Source organism: Gopherus evgoodei, chromosome 1, assembly GCF_007399415.2.
Source record: "Gopherus evgoodei ecotype Sinaloan lineage chromosome 1, rGopEvg1_v1.p, whole genome shotgun sequence".
NCBI classification, from domain to species: domain Eukaryota; kingdom Metazoa; phylum Chordata; order Testudines; family Testudinidae; genus Gopherus; species Gopherus evgoodei.
The window spans coordinates 324,911,749-324,930,778 of NC_044322.1; the positions used below are offsets into that span (position 1 = coordinate 324,911,749).

Below are 19,030 nucleotides of genomic sequence, written 5' to 3' on the forward strand. Positions count from 1 at the left end.
CTCCAGCTGGGGGTGCAAGCTCTGGGGTGCAGCCAGGAATGAGGAGTTTGGGGTACAGGCTGCCTCGAGGCTACAGCGGGGAGAGAGGACTCTCCCCAGTTCTCTTTCCCTGTAGCAGCACCTGGGCTGGGGCTGCAGGACAGGCACCTCTCCCCCGGCCATGGGAGGTCCAGGCTCGGGCTAGGGGAAGGGTGCCTCTCCCCCGGGCCGTGGCAGGGCTGGGTTGGGGCCGACGGGGAGCCACAGGCCTGCGCGGCGCTTAATAGGCTGCCGCGCAGCTTCAAGGGAAGTTAGGAGCTGACTAGCCGGGCTGCCATTCTGTCTGACTTCTTTCGAAAGTTTTAATGGAATTGACACATTCCCATGGAACATTTTGATTCCATCAAATCAGCGTTTTCTGATGGAAAATTGTTCTGTCAGAAAACTTTTGACCAGCACTACTTGTCAGTATGTACTGATCAGCTAAGCTTTCTATCTGTCTTATCTGTTTATCTATTGTTACTCAAAGTTAATCTTTCCTTTGGGTTCCCAGTGCATCCCATTGTCTCCATTTTGCCTGTCATTGTTACTGTGATAAATGAAGGGGGATAGCTCCTTTTGTGGACATCCAGCCAGCCAGTTAGCATAGAATCTCTCTTGGTAGCTCTTCTCCACTTGCTTTATCTGTAAAGGGTTAAAAAGTCTGACTGCATGCATAGGTAAAGGGAAGTGAGTAGGCACCTGGCCAAGAGAGCCAATGGGAGGCTAGAACTTTTTAAAATTGGGGAAAAAACTTTTCCTTGGTGGGTCTGTCTGTTGTTCTCCGTAGAGAGGAGACACATGGTAGCAATGCTATAAGAAGCTTTAAGCCAGGTATGGAAAATCATCAGATCATACCTAGAACTATTTATTTGAACCCCAGATATGTAAGTAAATCAGGGGCTGTCTAGGAAGATGCGATTAGGGTTATTTCTTTTATTTCTTTATGACTTGTGGACTCCTCTGTGCTAACCCCCAAATGCTTTTGTTTTGCTTGTAACCTTTAAGCTGGACCTCAAGAAAACCATTCTTGATGCTTAATTATTATATTTGATCTTTTAAATTCTAGCAATAGCCCATGTTCCAGATGTATTTTCTTTCTTTTTGTTTTTAATGAAATTTACCTTTTTTTTTAAGAACAGGATTTTTTTTTGGTGTGTGTCCTAAGAGGTTTGTGCATATGTTGTTTAATTAGCTGTTGGCAACAGCTGATTTCCTTTGTTTTCTTTCTCAGCTCTTCCCTGGAGGGGAAGTGAAAGGGTTGAGAGTACCCCCACAGAAAGAATTCCCAAGTGCGCCTTCCTGGGCTCTCAAAGGGGTTCTGCACTTGTGTAGTGGCAGCATCTACCCATCCATGGTCAATGAAAATCTGTAACCTTGAGAGTTTAATACCAGCCTGGAGTGGCCAGTATTACTTTTTAGAATCCTTGTGGGCCCCCACTTTCTGCACTCAAAGTGCCAGAGTGGGGAATCAGCCTTGAACTGTCAAGGCTGATTCCCAACTAACTTATGTTGTGGTAACACCCATATAGACACTTGAAGAGTCAGTCTCTACCCTGAAAAGATGGCAGTTTAAGAAGACCAAAAAACAGAGGAAGCATGGGAGGAAGGGATACAATATATAAGCAAGTGATTGGGGTGGTGGTAATCACACAACTTTAGTCCCACATTTGTTTTTTGTTTTACTTTATAATATGGGGACCAAGGTGCGATGAAGGGAAATGGCAGTGAGGGTGTGTGTAGGGAGTGAGATCAGAGGAGGAAGGAAGCAAGATAGAAGGGAAAAAAGATGGAAGAATAAAGAGAAGCGTGCAGGTATTGGAGAATGAGGCTAGCAGCGTGCCAGTGGAAGGGTATGTTGTGGGGAAGACATCAATCAGCAAACAGAAAAGGATGTCTGCAGTTCAGATTGTAAAAGGCAGTTTGCTGACATATTTGGCATTCGGGTGATCTTATGATATGGGCCTCAGTGGTACTGCTGTTAATCTAGTCTCCAGCCGAGGAGCATTCAGCTCGCAAGGGCTTGCTCTGCCCTTGGGAGTTCTTGCTTTGCAAACAATAAATCAACTTGCCACTTGCAACCATTGCAAAAATGGAAATAGTCTTACAATAAGATGACAGCACCAGTTTAATAATAAGTGCGGGTGTTAGAGCTTAATGATTTACATTGCAAGGAGTTGACTCCCCACTAACAGTGTGCTTATGGTGCTCTCTGCAGGTATACTGGGACTGGTACAAACTCTAAACCAGGAGATGGCAACCTCTGGCACGCGGCTTGCCAAGGTAAGCACTCTGGCGGGCTAGGCCAGTTTGTTTACCTGCCGCATCGGCAGGTTTGGCCGATCATGGCTCCCACTGGCCGCAGTTTGCTGTCCCAGGCTAATGGGGGCAGCAGGAAGCGGCGTGGGCAAGAGATGTGCTGACCGCGGCTTCCCGCCACCCCCATTGGCCAGAGAGAGCAAACCGCGACCAGTAGGAGCCGTGATCCGCCGAACCTGCTAACGCTGCAGGTAAACAAACTGGCTCAACCCAGCCCGCCAGGGTGCTTGTCCGGGTAAGCCGCGTGCCAGAGGTTGCCGACCCCTGCTCTAAACCTGCTTTAGATTAGAGGAGAATAAGTTAGCTAAGAAATAACACCTTTTGGTTTTGGGCTGCATTTACATTAGCAAACTTTGTGGCTATAAGTCATCACATTACAGTGCAACCAGTAATAGCAGTGTTGGACAGGACTCTCAGCTTCTTCTTGTCATGTTATGTAATTCTGCCCCAAATGTGCTAGACAGTGTGGTGGTACCAAAAAAAATAAAAAATCTGCACTGTGCACACTACAGTTTCTGTCATTGCTATAATCCGTGGAGATGCACTAGTGAAAAATTACATGTAATTTGTGCCAGCACAGATGCAGTCTAAGAAGAATGTTATGAATCACTTTTAACCATGGTTTCTGATTTGGGGAAGGACACAGATTGCAGCTATGGAAAAGCACACGTATTGTGTCCTTCAAGTTGGAGATAAAGTGTCATGATAAGAGGAGAGTTGGTTGGGAACTAATTCTGAAGTAAACAGTCTAGGATAAGTGGTTCACAGTGGATTATTCTTGAATACACCTCTACCCCGATATAAAGTGGTCCTTGGGAGCCAAAAAATCTCACCGCCTTATAGGTGAGACCGCGTTATATCGGTTCAGGCTGGTATGCCATACCAGACTGGACTGGCGTCCCCAGCTGTGATTTAAAGGGCCGAGTGCTCCAGCCACTGCAGGGAGCCCCAGTCCCTTTAAATCACCGCTGGAGCTCTGGCAGCGGGGCTCAGTCGGGGATTTAAAGGGCCCGGGGCTCCCCGCAGCAGCTGGAGCCTCTGGCCCTTTAAATCACAGCCCAAGCCTGGCTGCCAGAGCCCCGGTGGGGATTTAAAGGGTCCAGTGCTCCAGCTGCTGTGGAGAGCCCTGGCCCCTTTAAATTACTGCCGGAGCTCTGGCAGTTGGGCTCGGGCAGGGATTTAAAGGGCCCGGGGCTCTACACGAATTTGGATATAACTCAGTAAAGCAACGGGGCTTGGGTGGCGTTTTAAAGAGCCCAGGGCTCCCCAGTGCTTTACTGCGTTATATCCGAATTCGTGTTATATCGGGTTGCATTCTGTCAGGGTAGAGGTGTACAATGGACCTGAGGGGAGGGGATTGGAAGTGGGGTGGGGGAGAAGGTTGAATGGGAAAAGAGAAACCATCATGACAAGGGACTGAGTGTATTAAACCTAAACTGTGGTGGACCATAAAACACAGTGGTAGGATATTGTATTGCAGTAGCTTCAGAGATCCTTGTCAGGGTTCCACTGTGCTAAGCCATGTACAAACACATTGTGAGACAGTCCCTGCCCTGAAGAGCTTGGGCAAGATTTTGCCCTGTTCTACCAGTGTAAATCCAGACAAATTCCATTGTAAAGGAGTTATTTTGGATTTCAGCCTGTATAACAGAGCAGAATCTGGGCCATTGTTAAGGTAAGAGTGACTGTTAATGAAAATAGTCCATATAGTTATGGTAACTCAGTATTTGGAGGCATTTAATTCAGTATCCCAAAGCATTTATAAATCCATATTTGTAAGCATGTGTAACACAGGCATTCAGATTAGATGATTACAATGATCACTTCTGACTTTGGAAGCTATGAAAAATTCATTTCAAACCCCTCAAGCATCAAATCTATTGCTTCCTTCAGATTGTCATTTGTTTGTTTTTATTGAAATATAATAGAATAAGGATGTCTGACTTCACACCTCTGAATATTACAAAAACAAGATATGTATCTTGTGGAACCTTCCTAGGAAATAAAGTCTGTTTTATTGGACTTATTCTTTTCACTTCAAGGCTCCTTATAGCGCTTGAAACAAATTATCTTATCGCAACAGATTCATTGATAAGAAACTATATGTTAATTGGGCAGTGATTAGTAAACTATTTCCTCCCGACCCCCGTCTTTCAGCTAGAAGTCCAAGATTGTATATGGAGAAAAGAACTACAAAAATAATGTTATCCAGCTTGTAACTGTTTCTTTTCTACCATAATAGAAACATCTCAGAAAGATAAGACCAAATATCTAAACAGGAGACATGAACTGTTTGAGGACCCCAATATATACATTGTATCTCCAAGACAGGGCAGTTATGCCTTTTATTTTACTACATGTGTCTTCCTTTTTAACATGTCTGATGTATACTTTACTAATACAAATGGAAGACTTACTTTCTTAGAATTTACCAAAATCATGACTTTTAATGGATTCCTGGTGCAATTATCTCCTCCCCCAAGATTCAGTATTTAAAGAATAATCACATTTCTTCTGGTTTCTCGCTTTAAAAGTCAGTTCAGCATAAAATAAATATTCAGCATAAAATATTGAACCAATTAGACCAGTGTGTTTAAAAGAAGATTGAAACTAACTAGGCTCTCTGATTTTAATCAATTCCAAATTTCTGCTTCTGTTGCTGCTAGGCATGTGGTTTTATGTAGGAGCACAGGTACAGTTGTATTGAGTGATGATTTTTGAACGTGGAGGCATTTATAGAAAGTGACTGTCAAGGGTTCCTTCCCTACTCTGAACTCTGGGGTACAGATGTGGGGACCTGCATGAAAGACCCTCTAAGCTTATTTTTACCAGGTTAGGTTAAAAACTTTGCCAAGGCACAAATTCCACTTTGCCTTGAACAATATGCTGCTACCACCAAGTGATTTAGACAAAGAATCAGGGAAAGGACCACTTGGAGTCCTATTCCCCCCAAAATATTCCTCCGAGCCCTGCACCTCCCTTTCCTGGGGAAGGCTTGAGAATAATAGCCTCACCAGTTGGTACAGGTGAACACGACCCAAACCCTTGGATCTTAAGAACAATGAAAAATCAATTGGGTTCTTAAAAGAAGAGCTTTAATTAAAGAAAAGGTAAAAGAATCACCTCTGTAAAATCAGGATGGTAAGTACTTTACAGAATAACAAAAGACTCAAAAACAGAGGATTTCCCCTTTAGGCAAAACTTTAAAGTTACAAAAACAAGGATAAACCTCCCTGTTAGCATAGGGAAAATTCATAAGCTAAAACAAAAGGTAACCTAACGCATTTCTTTGCTATTACTTACTATTTTTGCAAGACTAGATGCTTAGTTCAGATATGGCTTAGGGAGATGTATTTTCCCTGCCCTGTTTCTTTGTTGACTCCCGGAGAGACAGACCAAAAAACCTTCCCCCACAGGTTTGAAAGTATCTTCTCCCCTTATTGTTCCTTTTGGTCAGGTGCCACCCAGGTTATCTGAGCTTCTTAACCCTTTACAGGTAAAAGAGGAATTAAATGCTACCCTTAGCTGTATGTTTATGACAGTGACTGAAACAAAGAATGAGCGAAAGAGACACAGAAACAAAAGATGGGGGCAAAGCATGGGAGAAAATGTATCCATAAGACTGCCTATAGAGAAGTTTGGTATCCTGAGAACAATATACCCTGAACAAACCAAGGAACTAACTAATAGAAGTTGTTTTAATCTGCAAGATAGAGAACATTAAAAAAAATCATGAAGTGAGAGTAACAGGTCTCTATTGAAAGTTATGTGACTTTTTAAGCCCTAGACCAGGGTTTCTCAAACAGGGGCTGCTGCTTCTGTAGGAAAGCTCCTAGCGGGCTGGTCCGGTGTGTTTACCTGCCCCGTCTGCAGGTCCAGCTGATCGCAGCTCCCACTGGCCACGGATCGCTCCTCCAGGCCAACGGGAGTTGCTGGAAGCAGCGGCCAGTACATCCCTCGGCCCGAGCTGCTTTCAGCAGCTTCCATTGGCCCAAAACAATGTGATGGAATCTTATCCTCTTAACCCCAGTTAATGAAGGGGAAAGATGCAGCAGGTCTGGTGTGACCAGTGATAACATTAGGAATCAGTCAGTTGTCCAGTTGCATAGAAAATAGCTCGAATGTAATGTTGTTCGTGGGACAAAATGCCTACTATATTTATTAAAGGTACATTTCTGGAGGTGATGGGTGGAGAGGGCATAGTGAGAACTCTACTTAAGTTCTCATTTTTCACCTCCTCCTCTTTCAAGGTACTATGGTAAAGTGCGTTTTAACAAAAACTAAGTTCCTTTATTGTAGCAATGTTCATTTCAACTGTGAGGCACTGGATAGGACTTGCCTTAACCTTTTGTAGGAGAGAGTATTTTCCTAAAATTTCCCAAATTATCACTCATTCAGCTCCACTTATTGCAGTAATAGTAAGAACTTGAGGATAGGTGGTGCTTCCAACACTAAGCTAAGTTATTCCCTGCAGCACCACCCCTTTCACCATTGTTACCTTTGGTGGAGCTGAACCCATGGTAACAATAGTGAGGAACTTTAGCAGAAACATCCTAGTGTTGTCAAGGCCTCATAGTAATCCAACAATGCTGCCCCCAGATTAGCTAAAGGAACCAGATGAAGCGTGTTGAGAGTTTCTTTGAGTACTCAGGATAATAAGTCTAGGAACAAGAGGCCAGAAATGAGTTAGTTTTCTCCCAGTGGCAGGACAGTGTGTTAATCAAAGCATTTGTTCATGTTATTTTAAATAATTTATATAATTCTCAATTTGTGTTGTGAAAATGAAAGATTATTTAGATTACAAATGCTGAATGTGTTAGTTCTTAATGAGTTATAGTAATTATAACCCTTTTTTTTATTTTCAGTCAGGGCAGTTCACAGAAGATATGATTCCTACAGTAGGCTTCAATATGAGAAAAATAACAAAAGGAAATGTTACCATAAAGGTAAGTGTTCTTGTCTGAATTATACAAAAGAAGCAATAACTACTAAACCAATTTTTTTAGCATGGGATGTGAGTGTGGTGAAAATGACTGCACTTAGCATAATTGATAACTGTCATTTTTCTCATGAAATAATAGGATGGACTATTCTTTTAAATAATCTTTATCGAGACTTCTTTTGAATATGCACTATGGTCAGTTATTTCAAGAAACCAACAGACGTATGTTCACTTTTATGAAAACAGACCTACATAGCGAGCAACACATTATTAAAGTAATCCAGCAAATGTGAAACTTAGTTGATTTAAAAAAGAAAGTTAAAATTATTTTCTACGCCTGCCACTGCATCTCTTTGCCAATTCTTGTGACTTTTCAATAACTCTTGTATGTTTGAACTAATCATCTTCTCTGTGCTCTCCTGCTGTGTGAAAAACAGGAACAATTTACTTGACAATGCAAGGAAGTAGTGAATCTGACCATATGAAGTGCTGTCCAATGCACAAATTAAACTGACGATTTTTTCCCCTCTAATCTTTTTCAAATATAGTAATCTTACAGTTAAAACGTCAGTACGAGGGAAAAGCAGACAAGTGAACTGTCAGGCTGGAGGGAGGTTACTAGTGGAGTTCCTCAGGGATCGGTTTTGGGGCCAATCTTATTTAATCTTTTTATTACTGACCTTGGCACAAAAAGTGGGAATGTGCTAATAAAGTTTGTGGATGACACAAAGCTGGGAGGTATTGCTAACACAGAGGAGGACCGGGATATCATACAGGAAGATCTGGATGACCTTGTAAACTGGAGTAATAGTAATAGGATGAAATTTAATTGTGAAAAGTGCAACGTCATGCATTTAGGGCTTAATAACAAGAATTTTAGTTATAAACTGGGGACACATTAGTTGGAAGTAACAGAGGAGGAGAAGGACCTTGGAGTATTGGTTGATCACAGGATGACTATGAGCTGCCAATGTGATATGGTCATTAAAAAAGCTAATGTGGTTTTAGGATGCATCAGGTGAGGTGTTTCCAGTAAAGATAAGGAGGTGTTAGTACCATTATACAAGGCACTGGTGAGACTTCATCTGGAATATTTGTGTGCAGTTCTGGTCTCCCGTGTTTAAGAAGGATGAATTCAAACTGGAACAGGTACAGAGAAGGGCTACTAGGATGATCCGAGGAATGGAAAACCTGTCTTATGAAAGGAGACTGAAGGAGCTTGGCTTGTTTAGCCTAACCAAAAGAAGGCTGAGGGGAGATATGATTGCTCTTTATAAATATATCAGAGGGATAAATATCAGGGAGGGAGAGGAATTATTTAAGCTTGGTAGCAATGTGGACACAAGAACAAATGGATATAAACTGGACACTAGGAAGTTTAGACTTGAAATTAGATGAAGGTTTCTAACCATTATAGTGAAGTTCTGCAACAGCCTTCCAAGGGGAGTAGTGGGGGCAAAAGACATATCTGGCTTCAAGACTAAGCTTGATAAGTTTATGGAGGGGATGTTATGATGGGATAGCCTAATTTTGGCAATTAATTTATCTTTGATTATGAGCAGCTAAATATGCCCAATGGTCTGTGATGGGCTGTTAGATGAGGTGGGATCTGAATTACTACAGAGAATTCTTTCCTGGGTGCTGGCTGGTGAGTCTTGCCCACATGCTCAGGGTTTAGCTGATCACCATATTTGGGGTTGGGAAGGAATTTTCCTCCAGGGAAGACTGGCAGAGGCCTTGGAGGTTTTTCGCCTTCCTCTGCAGTGTGGGGCACGGGTCACTTGCTGGAGGATTCTCTGCACCTTGAGGTCTTTACCCACGATTTGAGGACTGCAGTAACTCAGACATAGGTTAGGGATTTGTTCCAGGAGTGGGTGGGTGAGATTCTGTGGCCTGCATTGTGCAGGAGGTCAGCCTAGATGATCATAGTGGTCCCTTCTGACGTTAAGTCTAGGAGTAAGTGTCTAAGCTGACAATGTTATTTTTTAGATGTTTCAGGTCAAAACGTGTCATCTTTTTTCCAGTAAATACATTTTATTTTATTTGTGTTATTATTGCATTCGTTTAATTTGTCACTGGAAAGTCCCTGCCAGGCCAAAGCCTTCCCTCCACACTTCTTCAAATGGAAGAAGTTCAAAAGTTATAGGATGGGCTGAGGGAATTTCTTTTGGCTCCAACTGATCTAAATTAGAGCAATATTGCATATATTCAAATTACTGTGCTGTCTCATAAAAGAGTTATCTGCTACTTCTCCTTTTTTCCTGGATCTGTCTTTTCTGTTCCCATTGCTTCTTTCTCCTCCATTTCTTGGAAATTGTCTTTCTTCCCTCTGGAATTGTGGGCTTCCTGAACCTGGTTGAAGGCCTTGCCTACTCAGGAAAGTTTGTGAGGGTTTTTTTGTTTGTTTTTTATAGTCTAAGATATTAATTTAAACTGTAAAACTGCCCATACCTATCTGGATACTCTTATTCCGGTATGAGTACCTTTTTTTCCAGTTTAGTTTGTCTCTCTTGGTGGGTTTAATCTAAACCAAAAAAGCCACTCTTCTACTGGAATAGGAGTGTCCACATGAATGGGCTATACTGGTATAGCTTTATCAGTATAACTGTCAAAACTTTCCCATATAGACAAGCTCAGGGTTTGTAGAGCACCTAATACAATGGGTTCCTGGTCCACAACTAGGACTCTTAAGTATTAAATCTATACAGATAGGAAATAAGACCTTAAACCATTGGTTTCAGTGTTTTAATCTTTTGCATTCAATTTTTAATGTTATTAGCTTGTAGAATAATCATAGGGTGAGCTATTGGGTATCAATATATTTAGGTTACCTAAACAATTGCATTATAAAAGACTCTTGCCAACTTTTTTTTGAGAAGATCTAACATCTCAGTTGTTTGCAGACAGCCTTTGAAATTAGGTGGAATGAAAGCCCTCAAACTATAGAAATATGCTTTCTTTTTTCTCCCCTAAATGATCCATCAAATTCTGGCTGAGATACAAACTTAAATATCACAATCTTCCTGCTGTGGTTTGCACTTGTGGGGAAAATTTTGACAGCATGCCAAATACACCTCTACCCCGATATAACGCTGTCCGCAGGAGCCAAAAAATCTTACTGCGTTATAGGTGAAACCACATGATATCGAACTTGCTTTGATCCGTTGGAGTGCGCAGTCCCGCCCCCCTGGAGCAATGTTTTACCACACTGTATCAGAATTCGTGTCATATTGGATCACGTTATATTAGGTGTAAATAAACATGAACATTCTAAGGCAGGGCTTGCACCAAAGCACAGCAGCACTCAAAGTTAGGAAATGTGAGCTTTGCAGTTTCCTGTGAAACCTTAAATCTGCCATCTTGTGCATAAACTTTATACTACAGCCTTTAAGTACATGACCACAAACTATTTTTTCTGTAGGATTCATGTCTTTGTTAGTGCAGAGGATGGATGAACAAGGGGCAAGGAGAATCTGGTATTTCCTAAATATCAAGTGTTTAAGTTTGCAACCTAAATAACGTTCTTTCAGCATAGGGGTGGGGTTTTTTAATATATAATACCATGTATTTTACTTGAACACAATTGCAAAAGAATAATCCAAACTAGCCAAATCTCTTTGAAACAAAAAAGTTCCCTTTGAAGATGTGACAAATCTTAATTGATTTACTCCCTTTCCTTGTTTAATGTCTTGAGCAACAACCACATTCTGCCATAATCAGAAGGGAGCGTGTGCTATTTCAAAATGTTTGAGAAATACAAAATACTGTATTTTGAAATAAAATGCCTTTTTCCATATTCTAGAAAGAAGGGTAAATATTGGGTGAGCTATAGAACAAACTTTCCCAAGTTGTAAAGCAGGAGATGATCCTACTCTATATTGGGGAATGGTGTGGGAATGGTCCCATAGATATTGGGAGCAGCCCATGAAGAATATTACTGCTGTCCAGTTCTCCTAAATTTCATAGCTTCCCCAGAGTTGGGCTAGAGACTGGATGAGCCATTTACCTTTACAAACAGGCACATGTCATGGTGTTCTCTTGTACGCTATTTTCTCAGGTGCCAACTTTTTCAGCAGTGTTGTACTGGACTTCATTCTGCTTCTATCAATAGCATGACTCAGAGCAGGCCTTCCTATAAGTGTGCTGCCAACTGCTCTGAGGCAAACATGTGAGAACTGGTGGCAATTTGTGCAGATGGGATTGATTGTCAGGTAAACTTAGTAGGTTTGGTGGGGGGTTGTCTGAGCAGCTAGTCAAGACTAGCATTACCTAGAGCAGCAAGCAGTGCTCAGAAAAGATAGAGGAGCTTAAGCTCCTATATGACAAGGCCTGTGACAATAGTAATAAGCCTGGAAAATATGTCTGGTCTACGGTGAATTGGACCAAATCCTCAGAACTCATCCCTCCAACCAGCCCAAAGTGCTATATGGTAGTACCAAGGTTCCTTTCTTGGCAATGGTAAGGAATAAAGAGGATCAGAAAGAAAACACTAGCTCCAACTGAGGGGTGCATAAAACACTACCAGAAACTATTTGGGGGGACCCAGGATCCAGACATAGCAGAAGACATGGCAACTGAACTGAACTGGGAAGAGGAAATAGTGGCTGAGGGACCCTCATCTGTATACAACAGGTATGCTGCTTTTTATTCTAAATATGTACCATGGAGGTTGAGTTTGTATCCCATCTCCTCCCCCCTCCCCCCTCCAACTTGTGTATTTTTGTTGTTTTCAGGGGGGTTATGGATGCTACCATTAGTATAAATTGAAGGCTAGCCATAACTTCACATCAGTTTCACTACCTTTCATGCAGCACTTCCAGTCATTACTCCCCTCAGCTTAAACCATTCCTCCTTACCTTGCCCACCCCTTCCTCATGTCTGCAGCACAAGCAGCAACTGCCAAGCCCCTGTTTGTCCCACCAGGTTCTACTGCCCCACAATCAGCATCACCTTTGGTAAAACCCAGCCTTTGGCTACATGAGCTTGCCATCCCCAGTTAGCTTGGAAGTGTCCAGATGAACATGCCCAGTGGCTGCTGTGCCATGTCATGTGTCTAGACTTAAAATGGAGGACAAGACCAGGGGGAAAATATTTTACTTTTGAAAAGAAACTGCATTATAAAAATGTAGAGATAGGAGCTTTTTTTTTTTTTTTAATTCTTCATATCAGTCACTATAGCTAAAATATTTGCATTGCATTGCATGTGCCAGGGCATTGCACCTTATTAGCAATCACAGTTCACTTTTTCTATTTAAATACATGAAGTATTCTCAGGCATTGTGAGAAACAAAGGCTCATTAGGGGGAGCTGGTCAGGATTTTAGATTGACCAGCTGATGTCCACTCAGGTCCTCAAAATTTCTAGACTCTTGCTTGCTCATTGAAAGTAATGTGGCTGTGTTATATTTATACATTTTATTTTTGATAAATTGTTTTAATAAAATCACAAATACATCCCCAAGGCTAAGATACTGATGGTAATAGTCAATAATACTAAGACTAAAACAATACAACTTTCAAATAAAAAACAAATCATGGTTTACTCAACAAGTTAGCTTCAATACTGGATTGAAATTAAATAATCAAATTAATTAGTTGTAAGATTAATACAACAAACAATCTAAATTCTAAGAAGGAATCCAAGGAGATGGCAATTCATTTGGCTATATACCCCAGTTATAAGAAGTTTACCAAAATTGGTTGTATCTATAATTTGAAGATGGCTAAATATTTTGATAGTGAAATCAAATTATTACTTTGTCTAAAGCACTGTCTTAGAGCTTCTTCCTTAGATTTCAGTTGCTATTTAATGGCTAACCCTTTCCTGCCCTACCCCTAAACAGAGATAATACAACACAGGCCTAAAAGAACACTGACAAGTAGAAGTTTGAAAAAGCTCGTTTAGCAGTTTACAGCTGATAGCTTCAAGGTTCTTAGGACACTCTAAAGCAGAATGCAGAACACATGTCAATGAATATCTTTGAGACTGTTTTAGGGCTGTTTAAACCTAGTGAACTTTCTTTGTGGTGCCTTCCCCAGGTAGATTTTTACAGATGCTCATGCACATGTACATAAACCCAACCATACTTTCAACCCTGAAAACTAGAGAATAAAAAGGCTAGGAGTCTCCCAACTAATAAAAACAAAGACAAAAATAGAAAAAGTAAATATAAGATACTGAAGAGTGTTTTATTACTCACTGTCAGCAGTTTACAATAAGTCTGACCCAAAGTTTTATAAAAATAAGTGGAAAGCTCCTAACAACCACCAGCCATTCAACACTCATCCATCAACAAAATTAAAAACAAATTTGAACATATTATGATCAGATACTGTTCTTGCAAACAATACAATTTAGTAATCTTGATATTTATTACCTAGGTCATAAATCAAATAGCTTATCTTTTGAAAGTTTCATGTTGATAAGCTACTGAAAACATCTCAAGAAATAAAAGCAAGTAAAATTTTATGAAAGGTCTCGATTACCATGTACACCTCTGCCCTGATATAATGCGAACTGATATAATATGAATTTGGATATAACAGGGTAAAGCTGCGCTTCAGGGGGCGGGGCTGCATGCTCCGGTGGATCAAAGCAAGTTCGATATAATGCGGTTTCACCTATAACGCTGTAAGATTTTTTTGGCTCCTGAGGACAACGTTATATCAGGATAGAGGTCTATGCTATTTCTCTTACAGGATATTATGCTAGAAAAGTGTCAGACTATGAGGTTTGGGGGAATAAGTGAACAAACTATCCTGTCTATTTTCATATATTAATAAAAAAATTTAGAAATCTAGTGGAGATACTAATTAATCTGAACATTATTTTTGCTCAATTTTCTGCAATTATATCCTATAGCCTTTTATAAAATGAGTGTTTGACCTTTGTAATCAAGGCAAAGTTCCTTCCATCCCTACAGAAACTTGCACAGCATTTCTCTTCAGAGAGCTGATTCTGTAATGTCACCTGTGTGAGTAACTCTAGTACAAACTTAGGGCTTGGTTACACTGGGGAGTTGCAGCGCTGGTGGTGGGTTTACAGCGCTGCAACTTAGTAACTGTCCACACCTGCAAGGCACATCCTGTGCAGCAACTCCCTGGCTGCAGCGCTGGCTGTACACCTAGTCTGCTTGGGGTGTAACGATTGTAGCACTGGTGATGCAGCTCTGCTCATCAAGTGTGGCAACCAAAAGCGCTGTTATTGGCCTCCAGGGTATTAGGAGGTATCCCAGAATGCCTGCTCACAACAAACCGGAAGAATGGCTGAACTCTGAGCTCCCCGGAGCTACTTATCTAAAAAAAAAACACAGCTGCTCTTTGCTCCAGCGAGCGAGCGGAGGCAGGGGAATTGCTTTGGAATGTTCACAGCTGTTTGCTTGAGGAGAGAGGGGAGTCCATGTTGAGCAGCTGCATATGTGGTCTGAAGGCTATTTAGGAGTGCATAATTTGCATTTAGTGAATAAGAAAGGGGTGGGGCAAGGGGTCAAAACTTTTAAAATGATTGAAAGTAGGTGCTGTGTATCTTCCAGTCCTTAGAACTTGCAAGGCAGGGAGCTGAGAACAGCGTCAGGTCCAAAAATCCACTCTCTCTGTCTCCCCCATGCTCCCGGTCACACTCTACCTCACCCCCCTGTTTTGAAAAGCACGTTGCAGCCACTTGAACGCTGGGATAGCTGCACATAATGCACCTCTCCCAACAGCTCTGCAAATGTGGCCACAGTGCAGCGCTGGTAGCTGTCAGTGTGGCCACACTGCTGCGCTTTCCCTACACAGCTGTACGAAGACAGCTGTAACTCCTAGCGCTGTACAACTGTAAGTGTAGCCATACCCTTGTCAATCTTGCCCCTCTCTCCCTTGCAGGTATGTATTGCAAACTGGGTGGGGGTGTTTCTCTGAGGCTTGCATTAACCTTTTAGTCCTTTTACACTCACCACCAACTGTCCGTTTTGTGTTTTTCCACCTTTCAAGGATCACTGTCTGATAACAATCTAGCACTCCCAATTACCCGTATAATTATGTGCTAATTTTAATTATAGGTCCTTAAAAGTTCTAGGCCATGGAGAAAGGACATTGGACTTGAAAACTGAACTGAAATTATCTTACAGTATTTCTGTGGTTAATTGTGTAATTTCATCTTTTTCACTGTAATTGCCATGGCAGTGCTATGGACTTCTCTGAACAGTGGTGGAAAGGCAGATGAATCCCAGTGATGAAAGTCTTATGAAACAAAAGGCCAGGGAGCAAATCAAGTAGGGAAGATCTACTTCTGGGCATACACAGTGACATGTACTGGGACTCTGAATGTACTGGTTCAAGGAACTCAAAAAGAAGATGACTCTGGAAAGAAAGGGCACATTTAGGCAATAGGGCAGGGAATTGGTGTAGTACTGTTGAGGACTGAGAGGGATATTGATTCTGTTGAGTATATGAGAACTCAAGAAAACTTGAATGCTTACGTGGAAAGTAATCACTGGGAAGGGTACTGTAGCGAGTGAGTGAACCCCGAGGTTGGTGGGAACATGGGAAGATGTGGAGGAATAGAGGAGCCTGGGGGTCGCAGGCGGAGGTATTGGGCTGAGGGGGTCCAGAGTGGGGAGATGTTTGTGAGAGGGGGAGTGGGAAATTGAGGGAGACCCATAGAAGTGGATTAGAGGGAACTGGAGAGGAGATGTGTAGCTTGGATGGTGGGGTGGCATCTGTGTTGCCAGCTCTTTTGGTATTTTGGTGACTCCAGCAACTTTGCAGCACGAATACTGGTCTATTGCAATCTTATGGGAAGATCCTGGCAACTCAATATTTTTGTCTGAGGCCTTGGCTACACTGGCACTTTACAGCGCTGCAACTTTCGCGCTCAGGGGGGTGAAAAAACACCCCCCTGAGCGCTGCAAGATACAGCGCTGTAAAGCCTCAGTGTAATCAGTGCCGCAGTGCTGGGAGCGCGGCTCCCAGCGCTGCAAGCTACACCCATAGAGGTTGTGGAGTACGTGCAGCATTGTGAGAGCTCTCTCGCAGCGCTGGCGCTCCGACCACACTCACACTTCACAGCACTGCCGCTGCAGCGCTCCGAAATTTCAAGTGCAGCCATACCCTCAGCTGTAACTGATGCCGCAGTTCTGGCTGGAACCACCAGAGGCAGGCACTGGCAGGTTGAGCTGCAGTTCTAGCTGTTGCCAGCAGAGGCCGCCCCTCCACTTGCTGTGGAATCTGCTCCCTCAGTTGAACTGCTGCCTCTGCAGTGCGTGGAAGCCCTTGGGAAGGCAACTCAGGGATAGAAGCCCTTCTCATTCCCATTTAGTGCTGTGCTGGAACCAGTGCTGGATTAAGGTATAAGATAACTAAGTTACAGTTTAAGGCCTCGGAATATGAGGGGCCTCTAAAGAAGAAAAAACTGACTCCATTTCCAATTTTATCAAAATTGGTTGATAAATAAAGGAGATAAGGGACAAAAGAGATTCTCTGTAAATATAAACATTTTTGTTCAAATATGACAAATATACGCAGCTGGCTACACACATACCCTTCAGCCCCTGAGGCAGGAGCAGAAGAACTACTCTGTGGACCCCAGCCCTGAATGGGGGGAGCAACTATGGGCATGTTGAAAAAGTGAATAAAGCCCTGCAGGATAGAAGTTTATACCCATGGATGCGGATATCCTTGGATATAAATTGGTATCCACGGAACCGCAGGGCTTTCCCAGGAACTGCAGCGGTGAAAGGAGCAGAACGTGGGGGGCTGCTGCTCCCAGGAGCCAGCAGGCGGTGTTGGCAGCTCCCCCAGCGTGGCTATACCGCCTCCAGTCCCACCCTCTGGGGCGGGCACCAGGCTCACTGACAGCTGTCCCATGTCATGTTCTTGTGTTCAAGTGGAGCCCATGCCCTCAGATGGGAGATGCAGACAGCTGCATGGAAGGGGCAGGGATGGGTCTAGAGGCAGTACAGCCGTGCCAGAGGAGCTGCTGGCATGGGGCACTCGCTCCTGGGAGCAGCAGCCTCATGTTCTGCTCCTTTCGCCGCTGTGGTTCCTAGGAGAGCCCTGCAGTTCCGTGAAAACCAATTTATATCCACATCCATGGATATAAATTTGTATCCATGCACGGCTCTAGTTGTGAACTGCCCAGGAGAGCTCAAGCTGGCATTGCCAGCCCTCCTTCTCTAACTCTTTACTGCAACAATTTCTTGTTCCCATGGAGTATATAGTGCTGTGAGTCTTGCTGCCTTTTCACTGTTGTTTAATAATAAAAACCTCATCTTTGCTTTAAGATACATTATTCAAAGATCATCAGACAAATTAATAATCACTACATTAATTACTGACCCATATCTCTAGGCCAACAGCCCTTCCTTTCCTGCTTTCGGCCTCCCAAATGAAGCTGAGTGAATAACAGATTTTTTGGTTTGGTGGCCAAACTTAGAGGGGTGGGGGATGGATAGATTCCTTTTAAACTGAAACTGTTTGTTTTTGGGTTTTTTTCCTGAAATGAAAATGCAGCAAATTTTTGTTCAGATTAAAATGAAATGTTTTAAATGTCCAAATCAACACTTCTAAATAAAATATTAATTCAAAATTACATTTTGAAATGGTTCTTTAGATTTTTTTTTTTAACAAACTTTTGGCACTTCTGAAATTTTTGTTTTATTAACTGAATCAGCCTCTCACTGGGTTTATATAATCTAGGAGCAGTTTCATGAGCCATGGCAAAAGTGGGTATGCATTGTCACCCAAAATCAGTGTGGGCTGAGGAACCATTAATGTCAATTTTGTTCAATGGGAATAGAGTTTCCTTTTGCCCAGCAGGTCCCTTCTGAGAAATTCAGTTTTTGAAAATTCTGGCATCATGCGCTTTTTCTGTCCACCATACGTGTCAATGATAATGCACCTAGATCTGCATTGCCACTGAGTAATACTCCTTTCTGTTAATGTACTCCTGGCCTTTCTTTCAGGAGCTTTGTATGCTGAGCTGTTTTGAGGCTCAGGCCCTAAATATGTTTCCATTTGATCATTAGAGAAGAGTATCATGATTAAATTTAAAAATATACTGCATAAAATGTGCCTCTGGGAAAATTACTCGTTTCTCTCAGAGGTAATGCAATCTTGCTTATCTTGTTACCTAACTGGAAAAATGTCATACAAGTAGGGCTTCATCCACCTACAGAAACTGACAGCAGGGTTCTTCAAAGGGCCAGGAATTATTTCAAAGAATGTAGTGTTCTCTGATGTATTGCCTGGTGGAAATACAGTCATGTGAAATATTTTTTTCAGTGTATACAGAGCTAGTCATAAAAAGAATTTACACTACAAAAGGTGAGATGATAGGCCATTAAGAAGTATATCTAGCACATCATTTGCATCGAGCAGGGGAGTGTATCTTCCTCAGCAGCTAATTTAGCTAGTACTAAAAGAAGGCATCTTTTGTTATATACCTATATATCTATCCATAGAGATGATTTGAAGAAAATTTCCATTGCTCCTATTTCCTTGTCAGTGAAATTGAGTATTTCCTCGCTATGCTAGATGAACAGTTACTGATAATTACTGCCTTTATATTGTGACTTTGGGAATTGACGTTAAATATTATCGGTATGCCTAGGACCTCTGTAGAAGCACCTTATTGTCAATGTACAGTATAATGTTGTCAGAAGTTGCTGGTGTATGTTGCCCTGTGAGCAGCACCCTAGAAATCTCTGTGTAATCTCTGCATTGTCCAAGGATTTAGTCTCTTCCTGTGAGTTTGGTTCCCATCTCTATTTCT

At 42.1% G+C, this 19,030-nt stretch overlaps 1 protein-coding gene across 2 annotated transcripts in view; it reads left to right on the forward strand.

Annotated features, from left to right (window-relative positions):
• The window catches only part of LOC115644573 (ADP-ribosylation factor-like protein 8B), a 38,639-nt gene that overhangs the window by 2,226 nt on the left and 17,383 nt on the right, over positions 1 to 19,030 (forward strand). For both annotated transcript variants that reach the window (XM_030549163.1, XM_030549164.1), the window contains exon 2: positions 7,203 to 7,283. In XM_030549163.1, the coding sequence (XP_030405023.1) occupies positions 7,203 to 7,283 (81 nt within the window). The remainder of the gene's footprint in view (positions 1 to 7,202; positions 7,284 to 19,030) is intronic.